This window comes from Phodopus roborovskii, unplaced genomic scaffold, assembly GCF_943737965.1.
Source record: "Phodopus roborovskii unplaced genomic scaffold, PHOROB, whole genome shotgun sequence".
NCBI classification, from domain to species: domain Eukaryota; kingdom Metazoa; phylum Chordata; class Mammalia; order Rodentia; family Cricetidae; genus Phodopus; species Phodopus roborovskii.
Genome location: NW_026126543.1, coordinates 57470 through 76227, shown reverse-complemented (window position 1 = coordinate 76227; position 18758 = coordinate 57470). Strand labels below are relative to the sequence as shown.

Genomic DNA, 18758 nt, shown 5'->3' with positions numbered 1-18758 from the left:
TTCAAAGTATTTTCGCATCTCGTTTTATGATGCCTTGTTCAAACTTTGGAACAACCGACCCATTAAGGAAGACAGTACAACGTAGTTCACAAACAATTTAGAAGGATGACGCAAAATTGTTGACAAGGAAAATTCTCCTGAAAGTCCCTTTTCACTGAAGAGGTCAACTTAAGCACCAGTTAGCCTTAGGAATAAACAAATATTAGCAGGAACATGGGTTATAAGACAATGGTTCTCAACCTGTGGGTTGAGACCCCTTTGAGGAATCAAACGACCATTTCACAGGGGTTGCATATCAGATATCCTGCATATCAGATATTTACATTATGACTCATAACTAGCAAAATAGTTAAGAAGTAGCAACAAAAAATTTTTATGGTTGGGTGGTCACCAGAACATGAAGAACTGTATTAAAGTACCATAGAGTACATCACACACTTACTGTCTTCCTCCTTATCCCCTCCTACCTTGAATTTCTTGGAGCTATTCTGAAGATCCAGACTGGCTATGAGCCAGCTGTCCGAGGGCTCCTTAGTAGACCAAAGCAATCGATCGAAGCTTTCATCCTCATATCTCACATAGAGGTTCAGCTGACTGGGATCTGACGCAGAGTCCAGGGGTGCCGTTATCTGGTAGACCAGACGAAGGCAGTTCCATTCCTCAGCCTGCAAATCAGAACTCAGCAGCATGGCTTTCTCCCCTTGCTTGGCAAAAGAGGTGTCCACATAAACATAATGGCCTGAAAGAGAGGAATGCAGACAAGAAATTAGTCTTCTGTTTGTAACTTGGACAAAAGACAACTGTTTGGTCCATTAAACCAGTGGGGCAATAGATCCTGGAAATGAACTGTCTCAGCCCAAGAGAATTGCTTGAACGTGCGTCTCTGGTCTCCTGTGAAATGGCGTGTCTACTCTGCATCACATGGGCCACATACACCCCCAGGATAAGTGCTAATGCATACGAACACAGCTGTAAAGGATATTATATGGCAGTGTCAAAGGCTGGACACCCTTACTTGGTTTGGCCATACTGCAGCCACTTCCCCACGTGGCAACAGGCTGGAGCGGAGCAGTGCGCCTCTCAAGAGAGTGGAGTGTCCTGTCCAGTTTTCCTTCTCTTCAACTCCTCTGAACTCTTGACACCAAGGCCACGCATTTGGTGCCTTTCCTCATCCCACACCAGGACCACTTAGCTGGCCCTCACATGGGTGAGGGTACCAGCGCAGGACATAGAATCTAGGAAGCGAAATGAGCAAGCTGGGCCCCAAAACCTCAAAATATGGTGATGGTGCATTCACTCAGCCATCCCCTTACACAGTTCTCCCCAGAACAAATGATTTAATTTGCATTTAGCTTGTATCATTAGAATAGATTAAATTGATTTAGTTACTCAGCCTGGCTCTTGGGGCCCAGCCAGACAAAGTGTAATCTATTTTGTTTTAAATTAAAAATCAGATTGCCTTTGCCTAGACTCTTTCCTAACCAAATGCAACTTTAAATGTAGAATGTATTGTATAGGGCTTGGAAAGCAGTGGGCACAGCAGGATCTCCCTCTTTCATCTCTTCCTCTTTCATCTCTTCCTCTTTCTCAATGCCTTGTTTTTCTCTCCTCGTCCTCTCTTTCATCTCCCGTTTCCTTCCTTTTCCCCATCCTCTTTTCTCTATTTTCCTGCCATCCTTTTCTATCTCTGCCTCTATCCTAATAATATGGATTAGTGGTATTGTGTAGGCTGGACCAGGATACGGAATCACATTCCTATGGAGGATGGAGGGACAAGGGCAGTCAAGAACACCAGTGTAAACCTTCCACACTACTGGCTGAACTCCTGGCCTAGTGCTTCACTTGTTTATTGGTCTTTAGAAGTGGAAGCTGAAGAGACTGCAAATGCCCAGAAGCTCCCGCATTTGTGTCCATATAAACCCATTGCCTTCTGTCATGTGGCTGCTGACTCCATCCTGGTAGTTCGGGTCCCTAACACTCAACTCTTACCAGGAAGCTCTGAAACACATACACGTTTTTCTTGATTTCCCTCAGCCCATCCTCCCACACATATTACCCCCCAAATAGCCATCCCAGCTAGGATCTCGGCATCAGTGGCCAGTTCTGGCAGGCTGGAAGCAGCTCAGCCAATGACCAGCCTCCCTGTAGGACACAGAATGCCAACTTGCTAGTCGGAGGACTCCAAGATCAAGCTTATCTCCAGGAGGCAATCTTCATGTGGCAGCCACTCATGAGTGGCTTTTAGAACACATCTCCGATCCTGTCTCCCAGTGTGGTAAGTCTGATCCTTAAAGCTAGTGTCCCCACCAAGTGTTTTGTTTTTGTTCTTTATGGCACCGGTAGAAACCATAACTAGGACAGATGGAGAGGCGCAGAGAGTGCTGCTTTCCTGCAGAAGTGAAGAAGTGGGAAATGGATGGGACCTAAGAGAGGAAAGAAGAGCTTTCACACTGTGGGTGCCAGCATCCCTGACAAATCCCAAAGCTGCTGCTGCAGAGGCCCAGCTCTCCTGGGCCTTTCCCAGTCCCCCTGCCACAGCTCCCTCCCCTCCTTCCTTTCCTCATTCCAGAAAAGAAAGCTCAACCTTGAAGCTGAAGTTTTCAGACTTGCAGCTAAAGTCATCTGGTGGATCATTTCTTCTCCAAAGAAATGGGGCTCATTCCCTAGACACCATTTTTCTTTTCTTTTTCTTTTTTTATATGTAATCAAATGTCCATTTTAATATTCAAGACCATTCCAACAATATTAAGAGCTACCTTTCAACAGGAGTCTTAATTTTACTTCTTTAACTACATAGTATAAAGACAAAGAACTACTATTGGGCTAGATATACTCTTATAACAGGGTACTACTAAATTTACTAAGAAGCTGCTCCTGAGTAATGGTAACATTAGAGCACCTGCTACAGACTCAAGACATTTCCTTTTTTTTTTTTTTTTTTTTTTTTAATTCTTTTAACTTGTCTTGATTCTTTGTGGCTTTAACATCATGCATCTCTCGATCCTGCTTATCATTCTGTTCACTAGGTGCTACCCTCTGCCCTTGTAACATTCCCACCCCAAAACAAAACAAAATTTAAAAACCAATCCAAATGAAACAAAAAAAGAGAGAAGAATCTCATCGTGGAAGCTGTAGCGTGGCCCACTGAGTCACACAGTTTATCCTTTAGTCTGCTCATCTTTACTCTTTACTTGCAAGTGTTCATTGCTAGGTGTCATTGATCTGACTCTAGGCCTCTGGTTTCTGCTACAAAATTGATAATAGGCTCTCACTGGGCTCCTCTTGGTTACCCTGTTGTGCGGCATCATGGAGATCCTGCAGTCTTGAGTCTGAAGTTTCATGCCCTTCCCCTACTCGGGCAGATCATAGATGAAGTGGGTGTTGGGGTGGGCCAACTTGTAGCCCTGGTTCTGGGCCTGGGTGGTAGCTGGGTTGGTCAGCTTTCTAGCTTTCCTTCATTGTCACCAGCCAGGCAAGCTCTCCATTACTGCCTCAGCTAGCTCATCCAGTGCAGCCTACAGCAAGCAGCAGGACCAATTCTCCCACTCACGGGTCCTCAGATCTGGCTCACCTGCATTCACACCTCCAGGGCCAGCTCTACCCAGGTGAGGTGGGCACCTTCTGTCTATGACAGAAAGTGCATCAGAGGTTCCGATAGCATGTTTGGGAAGGAGGAGATGGTTTGAAGTAGAACTCAAATGTGAGTAAATGTGTGTTATTACATAGCTCCTAACAATTAGGGATATCTGTACTTTTGGGTGAGGGCAGTTAAAAAGCCTGTGTTAGACTGGGTGTGGTGATGCACACCTCTTAATTCCTGGCACGTTAAGGATCAGGTAGGAGAATGACAAGTTCGATACCAGACTTCATCTCAAAAAGGCTACCTTGCCCAGCCTAGACACAGGGGTGTGGTGGTGGAGAGGTGCCTTGGTCCTGCCTCCTCAACTAGATGATGGGAGAGACTTAGTAGATTTCCTAGGGGAGGCCTTACCATCTCTGAGGAGCAAATGGAGGAGGGAAGAGTTTGGGGAGTGGGGAAATTAGAAGGGGAAACTGGGATTGGAATGTAAAAAATAAATTAATAAAAAATATGCAAAAATGAGGGAAGTGTTGTAGTTGGTTGTGATTAACATAGTGACCCAAAACTGGCTGAGGGGTAGGGAATAAGAGGCTTAAAATGCTTAGTCTTAAAAAGAACATATATACCAAGCTCTCCTCCCTCCCAAGGCTCAGGGAGCATTGTTGAAGAAGGAGTATAAAGAGTATAAGAGCCAGCCAGAAAGGGTGGATGACTGCAAGGAAACATCTTCTGGACACAGTAGAACTGCTCTATGATGGATGAACTCCCAGTGGTTGCAATGGTATGCCTAAGACCTGTGCATGCCTAAGCTGGACTAAATTCCATTATGAAGCAGGGGGTTGCATACACAATCCTACTCCTAGACATTGAGTGGTCAGCAATTATGTTAGCTGCAGGGAGAGGGAGAGACAGTTTTCTCCAAGAGTGTAGCCCTTGGAAAGTCTATCATTCTCCCAGTGGAAGACTGTTCTGCTCCCCACATCTATCTTGACATTCTTTCTCACTTTGAAATTCCCTGTAAGCATATTAGCATATATGCTAATGATTGCTTGTTAAGAACCTTTGAAGCATATACTACAAAAATGCATTATTCACAATACTTTCATATTATGCTGTCTGATAAAAGTTCGTACTGTTTGTTGAGTGATTTTTGACATCTCATCCATAAATATTGACTATTTCAAAATGTTGGGATTCCACATTTACATTACAGACCTCAAATTCAGCTCTGGGTCACTCTGTGTGAATATCTATACTAGTCAGGTTTATCCACCCAGTAGAGCATTGCACTTTCTTCGCTTAATTAACTAACTCAGTATTCCTACCTTAATTAGCACCTCCTAGTCAAAGATCAACACTCTGAATCACTGAGACCACTTTTCATAGCTAGTCTGGATCCAGCCTCAGAATCTTTCTAAACACAGAGCCCCATGGAACCATTACCAGCCAGTCTGAGTCTGCACTGGGATTGAAGCTGCTTGTAACCCCTATTTGGGGTTTCAAAGAAACGCTGTATTTTATGGTCATGTTACAACTAAATTAAACTAGAAGGAACATGATATATTAGAGGAAATTCGTGAAATCTAGAATGAGCAAGAGATGGTTGTAAAGTGACTTTCCCATACTACAATTAGTAAAATTCCTATAAAGTCTATTTTATTAAAGAGAAACATAACACGGAGGGACACAAGATATATGATATATCCCACACTGGACTGATTGACATCAGCAATGGAACATTACAAAGAATTCACTCATAGAATCTACCCTTCTAATAAAATACAGTGCTTTCCAGTGTATTCCCAAAGTTGCACAGCCATCTCATTGTTATGTGATTCTAGAGCATTTGTGCCATTCAAACCACATTTCTAAACTCACTCACAGGATCTTCACTCTTGTCTCCCCATCCTCTGGAGGCCACAATCTATATGATTTGCCCATTCTGGGAACAGCTTGTAAGTAGAGTCTTATAGTATGTGTATGGCAGGCTTCTTCCTTTAGATGTCTGAGAAGTTCACCTGTGTTATAATTTTCTTCCTTCTTAACAGGAAGTCCCATTTTGCATTCTGCAGCCATCAGTTGACTGACGTTTGGGCTACTCTATCTTTTGACTATGATGAGCATGGATGCTATTATGAGCATGCATGTGAGTTTTTAGTAGATGAACATTCAAGTCTTTCTTACTGATGAGACCACTATTCACTGCTCGTTAGCTCATATGGTGACTCTATGTTTAGCTTTTGGAGGAACTGCCAGAAATTCTTGTGTGGCTGTTGTGTTTGTATCCCATCCACAATGTGTGGGTCCTACATTTTTTTTTTTTTTTGGTTTATGAATAGAGCTATCTATGCCTGCTACTGTCCATCTTTTTTTTTTTTTTTATCAGACATCCTGTAAATATAAAGTGGTATCTAGGTATGCCTTGTCTTGTGTTTATCTAATGATTTATGATGTAAAACACCTTTACAGTGTTTCTTAGATACTTGTATGCCTTCTTTGCAAAAAAAATATTTTCAAATCCTTTTTCTATTAAGAAGTGGGTTATTTGTCATTTGTTGTTGAGTTGTAAATCCTTTAGTTGTTCCAGAGAGTGGGAAGTTTGTTCTGTATTCTTACTTTCTTTAGGTTCTGAGCAGGGCAAAGTGTTTTATTCAGGTTGTAGATCAGCTGCAAATTTTTATGGCTGCTGTGAGAATAACTTTCTCTCACTTCCTCTTAAAAACAAACAAACAAAAAACCAAAACATTCCTTTAATGTTAAATCCAACATGTATGCCCTCTACAGTGGGAGGCTCCTTCTTCTTGTCATCCTCAGCAGTTCCCCCCAGCTCGTTCCTACCTAGTGTCATCCAAACAGGAGCCCAGCTTACTCCTGGGAGACTCTTCCTCAAATCTTGTAAGCCAGACTTGACAGCAATGCTCACACGTCTCTGTTGCTATGCTCGTATGATTCTTCCTATACAAGACAAAGCCTGTTCCTTGCACTTATTTTTTAATTCTTGAAATACATTTTAATTAAAATATAATTACATCACTTCTCTCCTCTTTCCTTCATCTACTCCCTCCCATGCCCTCTCCCATGTCCTCTCCTATTTCCCTCCACTCTAACAATAATGGCTTCGTTTCCTCTGATTATTATTGTTACTTATACACATTAACGAATATACAAAAGCAACTTGCAGAGTTAATTTTTGTCATTTGGGTGTATAGCTTTGTTTGTTTGTGTGTTTTTTATTAGTTTCCTTCACCAGGTGTTAGTCTTGCTCCTGAATTCAGACTAGGATAGTCTTCCCTATTTCATTCACAGTGTCTTTTTTTTGCTGGATTACACCCTGCCTAAGGAAAGGTGGAGGGTGATCAAATGGAGCTGGCATGTCAGCCAGATATTGTTTCAGATTCCAGCCACATTATTTAGAAACTCTGTCGTTTTGGGAAAGTTAGTTATAGTATTTGAGATTCACTTTCTCCTTTGGTAAAATGGGAATGCTAAATCACTGATTCTGTAGCATTTTTTTAAAAAAGAAGTTTAAATAAAACCATATCATACAGTAATTTGCATATTGCCAAGATCTTAATAAGTGTCAGTGCTTATATCCCAGTTTCCCAGTCAGTATGATATTCTGGATGCCTAGTAACCCCATTGTCTCCTTATGCCAGAACTCTCTGATATAGACACTCTTTATTCTGCTGTTGCAATGGCCCCACCCTTCTGGTCTGATACCAACTTCTGCCACTGCACAGAAGACTCTGCCCTTCACAGCTAGATCCATTCAGCCTAGTGCTCCTCTGCTGTGTACACAGCCTTTTCTCCTGATCTGTTCATCCCATTGCCCAATTGTGCTCTGCACCAAACAGTCATCTGTGGAGCCACCAGCTGATCAAAGCATTCTGGACAGCAGTGCATTCAAACCACATAGCAAACATTCCTCTCTGCAAAGAAGCAGATTCCTAGTGTGGAGACGGGCTCCTTCACAGATGTGTATCCTAATTCTGCACAAGCCATAAACTTACATGTGAAAGAGATGTGATTATTTTTGTATATCAAAGGCTCATCAAAAAGACAAATTTCTGAATATATAAGAAAATTCAGTAGTTAAGAGTTCTCAAAAACAATTGCTCATATGGAGGAGATGGTTAAGAGTATTTAAGATCATGTACTGCTCTTTTGGTGGACCTGAGTTCTGTTCCTAGCACTCACATTGGGTAGCTCAAAAGTCCTGCTTCAGGAGATCTGATGTCTCTGACCTCCTTGGGTACCTGCAATCATTTTCACATACCCCTATATACATAACTAAAAAGAGCTGATTCTGTTATTTGAAAATAATTGTACTCTAGTAAACATTTGAGATCATTAATATTCAGTTTTATCAATCAGATTAATAATCATTAATAAATCTACTGATGACTTCTAGCGAAAATATTGTTTGGAAATATCCAGCACAAATCCCTGTCACTTTGATACTACTCTTTCCTATTTGAGGTTCCCAATGTTGCTGAATACTGTTACTATTTAAAAAAAAATCACAATAGTAATCATAGGAAAATGATCATAGCTTTTAAGAATTTCTAAATTATTTGTTGAGAAACAGATTCAGCTGAGCATGTGGCAGACCTCAGCTGCTAGGGAGACAGAAGCAAGGGAACACAAGTTCAAAGCCAGCCATAGGAAGCTCGATGGTAAAATGATTGGACAACATGCACAACAAGGTCCTGTGCTCAATCCCCAAGGAAAAAGGAGGGAGGGCACTGCTACTTGTTATTCAGTGGACTCTTCATACTTAATCCTGTATCTTATTTAGGTCAGACCATCCTATGAGAAGAAAACAGAGAGTCACAAAAGTTAACTCGCCAGCTCAAGATCACAGCTAGAAACACAAGACATGCCCCTCAGTGCATGCCCCTTCCTGTACCATGCTGTCTTCAAATACCTTCTTCTCTGCCACATTTGTTAACCTATGTTTTCATAGTTGTGTTTATATTCCTTTAAGAAGAAATGCATTTCTTTTATCACAGTGACTTATATCATCAGCAAGAAGTAGGTGCTTCTGTTGCGAGACAAATTTTATTCTTTTTCTTTATATTAGTATTCTCGGGGAGTAGATGCCTCTATGTGGGAGCTTTTAAGGACTCTCTGTAACTATAATTTCTGCTTGTGATACAATCACTAGATTTTACTACGATGTGTCTAATACTGAATGTTCTCAACACATCAAGGTTTCTAACATTTACATGTCTTGCAGCTCATCTATAGCAGTGCACTGTGCTTTATAGCTGATCTGTGTGGTTGTTTGCTATGTCTTATAGTTGACCTATAGTAGAGTACCTTCCTCACAATGGAAAGATGTTGACAAACCATTAACGCACTGGATACAATCAATGATATCTCCAGCTGCATTTTGGTTATCAGAGACACCCCTAAGTCTCTGGTTCTGAAGCTCTCCCCACCCCAAACATTCCTGTAAACAGTGCTGGAACTGTGGCAGCAAGGACACCAAGGGGTTACAGAATCACTCTACAAAAGGCCATCAGTGCTAGCATCTCCAGGTTTCAGCCTGCTGTACAAGGCTGATGTATTTACTCCCTGACACCAAGGAGAAGGCAGTAGGATAAGTCTTCAGTATAGTTCATTTCTACAAAGGATTTGGACTCTTAGCAGCTGGACAGCATATTACTCCATGCTATCTGATAAAAATCAGCCTACTAGGACTCCAGACCCCTGTTGGATAACAAGGGTCACTCCATAGGGATTTCACACTTCTGGGTATGTTTTCGATGGGAACGGCTTCTCTGCTCTATTGCTGCCATCTGAGGTCGCTAATAATGATACATACCCCAGAGACTTCTCATTCAAAGTCAGTGAAAGTACTTGAACCCCTTGGCTCTAGATTTATTTTTGGCAGAGCATATGATTTAAGAGGTATTAACTTAGACCCAACTCTCCAGAGAAATCAACATTCTGAGGATGTTGGTTTGTACTGCCTCTTTACAGGCAGCCCACATCTAAAGTGTGATGGGCAAAGTAGTCTGTAATTGAGAAGGCGTGACCACACATTGCAGCTCTATTTGAGCCCCCATTGCTAAGAAACACCTCCCAGATCAAAGTGTAGCATAGCAAAGTGCTCTCATGTGGGGGATTTCAAGTGCAGTTTTGCATCAGGAGAAAAGGAGAACCTGCATTTAAAGAGCAAACCAAAATGACAATGTACACATTTCCCTTTTAACCCCCCACACAGGGTTACAGCAGGGTGTACTCTCTGTGTGTGGAAAGGACTTCATAGCTGTCAGGGACATTGAACTCCATTCTTGACAGAGGCACCATGCATAGCCATGCAATGTACAACTTAACTGTGTATCATAATCTTGTTGTATATTTTCCATTTCCAGGCAGCCTTTGCTAACCTCCGTCTACATCAGTGGATGTCTCTTCTAAGTTCTTTTAACATTCATTATATCCACTTATGTTTATCCATTTCCTTGTCTACCATCCTCATTAGGGCTTTCCACATTTACCGGCATGCAGCATATCTACTTAGCTCTTAGCAGGTTTGTATTTTCTGCTTTTAAATAAATGAGTAAATTCCTTCCCAACAGTAGGTTTTCTTCATTATTGTTTTTAGATGAAGATACATTAAAATCCCTTTCACTATGGAGATTTCTCATTAGTTTCTAATTTGTTAATAATTTCTCACTTTTATTCCTATATTTCACTTTGGGAAATATGACATTTGGTGGCAGCTAGTATCTTCAGCAGTGACTCATGCCACACTTTACTTTCACATATGTCCCTACTGTTAATATTTTTTGAAACATTAACCCTATTACATTGAGATATGCAAAGAAGCGTAAAACTGAGCAATTCTTTGCCTTGATGGAATGTAGAGCTTGTGGGAAGCGTTCAGAAGGCTTTCCAGCATGTAACATTCCAGATTAAAGAGAGCAATGGTTTTTATCAAACTCCCAGTTGGAGGCGTTACAAAACACAGGGATCGGCACTCCATGGATCAGTGACAGGGCGGCACTGCACAGCTGTCTCCAAGGACACTGTTATACCTCCTGACAGCAGGGAAACTTCATATTGTAACTAACCCCGCAGAAGTTGTGTCAAAAGATTACAGAATGTTATGAGTGCAATCTCCAATGTAAACAGTGGCCAACACTGGAAACTGCCACCCAGATGTCTGTCTGCACTTTTCTTTAGGGCTATGCAGGGTGTGGTTTAAACCCTGCTGACCTCAGTGGCAGTTCTGGAAGAGAAGTTTACCTTAGCAACTACCAACAGGAAACCAAGTGATGAACCCACAGGGAAAGGTCATGAGGCTGTTGGAAAAGGAACACAGCTTTACAAAGCTTGAGCAAGTAAAAAAGGCCTCCACAGAATAAGAATGTTTGCATTGTTAGACATCAGCTCTTGGAATAGTTTCTAGAAGATGCTCCATGGAAATATTGACATGCTCCTCTATTTAACATAAAAGAGCTGGGCCTGGTGTCATAATCCTCTAATCGCGGTAGTGCAAGACTGAGTCAGGGAGATCGAGAGTTCAATGTCAGCCTGAGCTCTCTAGAGGGACCCTGCCTCAAAAAGAAAACAATGAAATAAAGGAACACAAATGTGAACAGTGATGATGTCAAGCACAATGGGTGACTGAACTCACTGCCAGTCTCACAAGTACATTGGGAAGGTGATTTGGAAGTGCCACAGCCTGAGAAGTGTTCTTTGTTTCTCAGCCAGACCTTAACCACAACATGGATTCGGATACAGTCAACTGGATCTGTTTTATTCATCTCTAGTTTCAAGGTGTGGTACATGGTAGGTGTCTGAAAAGCCATGTGACAAATTCATTAAACAACAGACTCCTTTACACATTTCAGTACAAGGGGAACGAACCAGGAAAAATGAAGTCCTTGCTATATTTTATATGGCATATTACATATTTTAGAAGCAAATGCTTGCTTTTTATGGAGGGAAATATGTGGGTATCTATATCTAAGACTTCTAAGAAACCAAAATAGAAGTAGAAGAAATCAGGTTTCAGTAAGTGATTTGAATTTCAGTGCCAATGCACTGACAGAACCACGTTCTTCCTCAGTCCTAGAGACTTAACTATTTACAAATCACTGGAGCTGGCATGAGCCTCCCATCAACCCCATGAAAAAGCTGGACACTTTTGTTCTTCATCTGACGGATTGCAGAAGCCTGGCTTGGACACTGTACTCTGCCTAATGAGCAGTGGGCTCCAGATTCACTCAGATGGCCAGACAGAGCAGTTGGAACTACTGACGCGTGTTCTAAATATTGCACGGCACATACTGACCTTAGGAAACTTGGTTTGTTACTTATTTGCAATTCAGATTTAACAGGGCATCCTGTAACCTTTGGCCCTAGTCTGTTTCTTTTTCTGGAGAAAGCCAAGGCAGTGTGTGTGTGTGTGTGTGTGTGTGTGCACATATTTCATAATACCTGTGTGTAAAGATGACAGGAGTGGTATCTCCCAGGGCTCCAGAGCCACACTATATATGGGTTTGATGGCTTATTATTTTTTTAAAAAAATTAACACAAAATGGTGCACAATTTAAAAATATAGGACAACCACCTAGGCCTGTTATCTTGAAGTCCTGAGACATTATGTGAGAGGTGCTTTATTTATATACACAAATACATAGAACCTCTGTGGTGAATAAGACTTCCCCCATCTCACAGGCTCAGATTTCTGAATACTTGCTCCCCATCTGATGGCGCTGTTTAGGTAGTTTCAGGAGACATGGTCTTGATGGAGGAAGTATGTCAAAGGAGGTGGGCTCTGGATGTCTAAAAGATTTCCACCTTTTCTACTTGCTTTCTCTGATTTCAGTTCAAGATGTAATCCCTGAGATGTCTACTCCTGCCAGCACACTTCACTCTGCCATCACTAGCTGACCACCTAGAACCATAAGCCCAAACAAGCACTTTCTTCTGTAAAATGCCTTGACCAATGGTGTTTTATTGTTTGTTTTCATAGCAATAGAGGAGTAGCAAATACTACTATGTATTTAGACATAGATATTAAGTTTTCATATAAGTGGTCAAAATACCCCTTTTTTGAACATATCTAGGAGATCCTATTTATCTGTCCCCCACCTATCACTTATTAACCTATCTAACCATTTACTATCTTTGATGCAGACACATTCTTTCTGTCTCCTGGACCTGCCTTTGTTTGGTCCAAGGCTGTGCCAGAAGAAGACTCACACCCTAAGGCCTCATCACAGAGAGCTAGAAAGGGGAAGAGAAAGGATCACAGGTTCAGTTCACTTGATCTGGTAGCACCTACAGTGACTCTCCAGTCTAAAACTTCATACAAAGATTGTCCCAGAACTGAGGTATGATACATGTAGCTCTACCATGGAGTTATATCCCTAACCTATATCTATAACTCTTGCATAGCTTTCTCTTTGACTAGAAGCATCATATTTAACTAATTTTTGCCCTAGTGATGAATGTATCCCAATATCATTTGCTTTTAAGAGCAATATGGTGATAAACTTCTGTTTATGACTAAGCACAGACTTCAAAGTATGCACTGCTATGGGAGAAAGCTTTAGAACTAGTATTACAGAATTAAAGGTATTAGAGATTAAAAAAAAAAAAAACTCTGGTTAAGTGGTGGTACCAAATTTTCCTTCTTGAAGTTGTATCACTTTTTTTTTTTACTTGTGGTAATACATAGAAATATTTCTCCTATCCAAATCAATTTTAGTGTTCATCAGACTGATGGGGATTTGTCCAATAGATCAAAGTGGCATTTTACAGAAGGTATCATGTGACTTTTCCTTGCTATGTGGAACAGAACATTTTTTTACAGGTACAAAAGCCATTGATAATTGATATTCCCAATTGTGTGGTATTCTTGATCAATTTTTCCATTGAATAGTAAGTCCTTTAGTTATATTTACAGAAGTTCTTATTAAAGAAATTAATCTAATATTTCCTATGGGCTTTGTAATGGTCTCCAGTTTATCATTTGTCCAAGATCAATGCTATTTGTAATTTTCTGAATTCTCCTGCCAATCCCTTTGAGGATGCAAACCAAATGGTCATCCAGCCTTTTAGAATACAAAGATAATTTTGTCAGATGCAAAAATCCAAACACATATAAAATCTGGACTCTTATAATGAATCAATATGATGGGGGTGCTTGCATGCAGAACTGAATCAAGGAGGAAGTTTCATGTTCCTGGATGTCATGACTTAGATTATAACATGACTTCATAGGGATGTATGTGAATATTTAGTATGATGAATGTCTGCCAAGTCATTATAATACTGTTCTACCAATCTATTTTACTGAGTTTCCTGAAGGTCTTCAGGGTCTTGCCATCTCTCAGTGCCTTGGTACTGGTACTACTTCATGTCTCTTTCTAACTGTACTCATCCAAGGATGGCTATGTGACCCAAGCTTGGCTATTCATATAATCAAACCATTTTGCTACAGTGACTGGCCTTTCAATAAAAATCACAATACCAACTCAGGTAAGTGTGGTCTGTGGGAAGAATTTTTTAAGTTTCTAGGAGAAAGCAGCTTTCTTTCTATGATGACTATCAACTATATGAAGGTTGGCTGCCTCCACCTTCTGGAATCAATGAGGAAGGTCCCTTGAGGATGAAGACAGCACAACAGAAGACAGGAATGAGGGACTCAAAGGAGGGAACTCAAATCAGATAACATCTTTAATCCCCTACATGAACTCAAAGCCCACCAAGCTTTTCATTTAGATTAAATGATAAAGTCTTCATTTAATTTATACCAGTGTGAGTTAGAGATGTTTCTATTTGGAGGAAAATAGCTTTGTTAATACAGAAGTCTGCATGATGCAGGCTTCAACTACAGGAAACAGGAAGGGAACAGACAGTTGCTGTGGACTGGGCTATGGAAGGTGGTCCTGAGCCCACACTGCTGTCTTTCTTTTGCCCATACTTACTGTGTGAGTTTGAGTAATGGGTTAACATCTCCAAGCCTTGCTTTTCTTTTTTGGGAAATAAAGGAACTGGGCAATCAGTAGTTCCTGGTCAGAGAATGATCCCCAAGTTGTATGACAGTAATAGACATCAGGTGCATAGACCTCCATTCTGTGTGATTGGCTCTCCTCTAATCTGTATTCTATTCCAGGCTGTCTAGATAGTTCTGATGGTGTAATGCATCCTGCTGTTAAAACAGGATAGCTGACCATTCCAGTTCTGTTGATACTGAGTCTAAGTTGAAACAAAGCTCAGGTGGAGCCCAGTAGGAGTGTTGTGTCTGGTTAACATTTTGTATGTTACGTTAGGAGCTTATCAGAAGACAGGGTCAAGAATGTAGTCCCAGGAAGATTTATTAACTTTACACAGCCATAGAAAATGTCAATGGCTATGATATGTATCACTAGTCTTGAGAACAGTCTTAGAGATGCAGGTCATTGGTCACATGAGGGCTGGGGCAGAGTAAAACCATTCCACAGAGCCATTAGCTCCACCTTAGGTGCCAAGACAAATACCTCTGGCCATGTTCAGTAGCCTGGAAACAGAGTGCATTTCTCACAGAGGCTTCCTTCCCCTTTCCTCCTTCCTCTCCTCCTCTGCCCTCCCCTCTTCTCTCTCCTGTCTCCTTTCTTCCCCACTTCTGTCCTTCATTTGAGAAAGGGTCTTCTGATAACTCCTAACACAGAGTATCTTAGGTCAGCCTGGAAGTTGCTTCCCTTCTGTCTTTGTCTCCCCAGTGCTGAGATTATGGGTATACTACTTCCAGCTGTTTCCCCCCTTTCTTTTTCAAGATAAAATGATCTTTATAAATGAAGCCCAGGAGACAGGCACCCACACTCACCAACTGTGTTCAAGTTCATGTACATATACTTTTCCTTGTGGACAATGTACATATTAGAGTGGTAATTTTATTGTAATATAGAGTATTATAATTGTCCATATATCAAGTGAATCTTTAATATTCACCTTGCCAACAATAGCTGGATACTTAACTCACTCTAATAAATATTCCAAAAGAAATTAATATAAGTATGGAAGTAGGTTTTCTTTTTTCCTTTTAGTCTCTGTATAATTAGGTATTTTTCACTAGAAAACTATCTTAGTGGCAATATATAATTCAGGCAGTTTATAATAATACAAAATAAGAGCATTGCATCCTTGAAGTTTAGCTTCTCTTGCTCTGATTTCTACTATTCTGCTGACACATGGCATGCATACAGAATACAGAAATCTTGCATCAGAGACATGTGATTATTCTTAAGAGTGGGAAATCACCAGGCAGGTGGGGCAGAGTCAAGATGAGGTAGAGACAGGCCAGGCATGCTGGCACATGCATTTCATTCTAGCACTTGAGGTGCAGAAGCAGGTAGACCTCTACAAGTTTGGGCCAGCCTGGTCTACATAGTGAGTTCCAGACCAGCTAGAACTACATAGGGAGACCATGACTTAAGGGGAAGTGTGTGAGTGTGTGTGTGTGTGTGTGTGTAGAATCAGACCAAAAATCTGGTTGAAGGAAATTTATGAATGCCCCAGAAGATATCTCATGATTGAGAATCCAGTAGAAGCCTAAGAAGATTCAAAGCGGGGAATAAAGATAGTTTTAGGATTAAACCACACAGTTGACAGAAGCTTAAGATAGACTGATATGTCAATGCTAGGACAAGATGAAGACCGGCTTTGGATAGCACCTTGGATAGCTCCCCAAGCCCTGGGCTCTTTGACAAAGCCAACACAGTAAAAAAGAAGGTTTTCATCTTCTAAGTCCTGTCCTTCTTGACTACCACCACCCTTGGATGGAGTAACATGGTCCCTGGAACCTTCAGAAACCATTCACCTGTTCCATGGCAGGACCTGACTCTGCTCTGTCAATCAGGTCATCCTCTGTGGTTCCTGGATCTTTGGTGCTGGTGGGGATGGGAAGAAGTATAATATCGGACAATATATATTTGTAGATGTTAAAGGTTTCTATCATGAAATAAACTTAATATATTGTTTTGATTTGAGGCTCAAGGCTTGCAGTTCATTGTCCTTCCAAGTGCTGGGATTAAAGATGTGCAACGCCACATCAGAGGAATAGACTTTATTTTCATTATTACAACTTCAAATATAGTAAAGTTCATTTTGCAAAATTCCCTGTATGCACTTTTCATGTGGGCATCAGGCTTTCCCTAGAACTGGTCAGACACTGTCACAGTGGAAAGAGCTCACATCTGCTGATTGTCATTAGAGGTGCCCATAGACTCCTGAGAGCAAGGAAATACTCTACTCACCAAGTCCTTTGACTGTGTTTGCTGATGGTATCAGCGGGTTTTAGGAAAATCGTGAAAATCGGACTCTTTCCAAATGGCTTATTCACTGCACTGAGGTCTTGGCTAGGAAAGGGGTGGCATGGCACCAGAGACAAGAATCAAAGGTGGTAACTTTGCAGCATGTGACATGCCAGCACAGGATGCAGCCACCAGCATGTGGAGTGAGGGTTGTGCTCCTTTACTCATTCAACAGCATTGACTGAGCAGCTACTCTGGGTCAGGGACCATTTCAGACCTTAGAAACATGGTTGTAACAAAACAGTTGTTTAAGGATGTATAAGTGCTTTTCTGGCAATCTGAAGTCAGGTCCCTTTTCATAGAGCTTTCTGGGGCACTAGGCAGGATATACTATTAGAAGGAGGCAATTTAGTACAGCTGTCTGACTTGACAGTACAGGACAGGTAAAGAAAAGCGCAAATATTCCACTTTATAAAACCACATGCCAGCAGAGAAGCTGAGAATCACCAACACATGGTTTCCTGTGGTATGTAGGGGCCAAATAGGAGTATGTGTAACACAAGCTGTATCCAGCTGGACATATTTACGATCATGAAATATTAACATCACATAAAACCTGAGAAGCCATTTGGTCCAAGTCCTTCTCTAGACTGCTCTGAAGCTTGTAAACTAACTATAGCATAGTAAAGTTAGACAGAGCCTGTTCATCTGCACTGGAATGGATACGAGATGAATATCTGTGTGACTTCCACATGTAGTTGTGTCTGAGTGAGGCATCCTCTCAGTAATGTCATTGAATTGGCCCACATCAATGAAGGAAAACCTAAGGTGTCTCAGAGCAATTGTTTTTGTTTCCTTCCATGAATCTGATAAGTAGGGATTTGGCTTGTGCCAAAGGTACAGGAAAAGGGAAAACTTGGAGAAGAACGGAGAAAGGAATCCAGTTGTATGGACAACAGTCAGCCTTGTCTTTGGTTGCTATTCCCTTCTTTCACGTGATTGCCAGGGCCCTTTGATAGGACAGATGACTCTGAGTGACTGAGCAAGTAGGACTTGTTTGAGCTCAGGGGACAGATTATGTCATAGACTATGCAGCTCTTTCCTTTGCTGTTTTGATTGTAGGGTAAGAAACACTTGAGCAGGAAACATGAGATGGGAACTACTTTCTAGAAAAACCATTCAGAAACAGATATTGTCTAATGAAACTAAATGAGAAAGTCCCACATATAAACACTTTGAAATAAGAATGCTGAGCTTCAGCTAAGTGGTTCTGCATATAAATATGCAGATAAATATGCAGAGAGGCTGCAGGGATGGAAAGCCAGTGTTCATACTGGAAAAGAATACTCCTCTTTCCATTTTCCAAAGATGTTATAATGGCCATCCTAAAATCTGACCTGATTTTACTCACAGGAATAAATGGCCTATGATTCCTTTGTTAAATCTAAGAATTTTTGTGGTGTATATGATGCTCATGGCCTCATAGATGTTAGATAAATGCTCTATCACTGAGCCACAACCCATATCTAGTAAACATAATCTTTTTAAGAAGTTAGGAGCTAAAAGAAATATTGAAATTGAAGATTTAGTGAATATAGTGTCTCCTAGAATATTGTGCCTTTGTCTCCTCCTCCTTTCCTCCTCTTCTTCCTCCCCCTTTTTTTGTTAACATTTTCAACATTCCTTCTTGGGGAGAAAGGAGGAAACATTTATTGAAAGGTCTGATTTGCAGGTGGCATTGTGTTGTGAGAGCTGAAAGTGGACCAGGGCGAGGAAATTGCTTTTTAAGCTTGCAGGTCTCATCCAGCAGGGAATGGCCTCTTCAAAGAAAAATAACTTCCCTGATTGGCCCTGTTTCCTCACTGGCCCTTCATCAGCAATCATGCCAGGAGTAGTCCCAGAGCTGGACTAAGTGACTC

General features: G+C 41.2%; 1 protein-coding gene across 1 annotated transcript in view; it reads right to left on the bottom strand.

The window, feature by feature from the left end:
- The window catches only part of Mamdc2 (MAM domain containing 2), a 146091-nt gene that overhangs the window by 74639 nt on the left and 52694 nt on the right, over positions 1 to 18758 (bottom strand). Inside the window, exons 2-3 of the mRNA XM_051200155.1 lie at positions 11232 to 11394; positions 468 to 739 (exon numbers count right to left, since the gene is read on the bottom strand). Coding sequence (XP_051056112.1) covers positions 468 to 739; positions 11232 to 11394 — 435 coding nt within the window. The remainder of the gene's footprint in view (positions 1 to 467; positions 740 to 11231; positions 11395 to 18758) is intronic.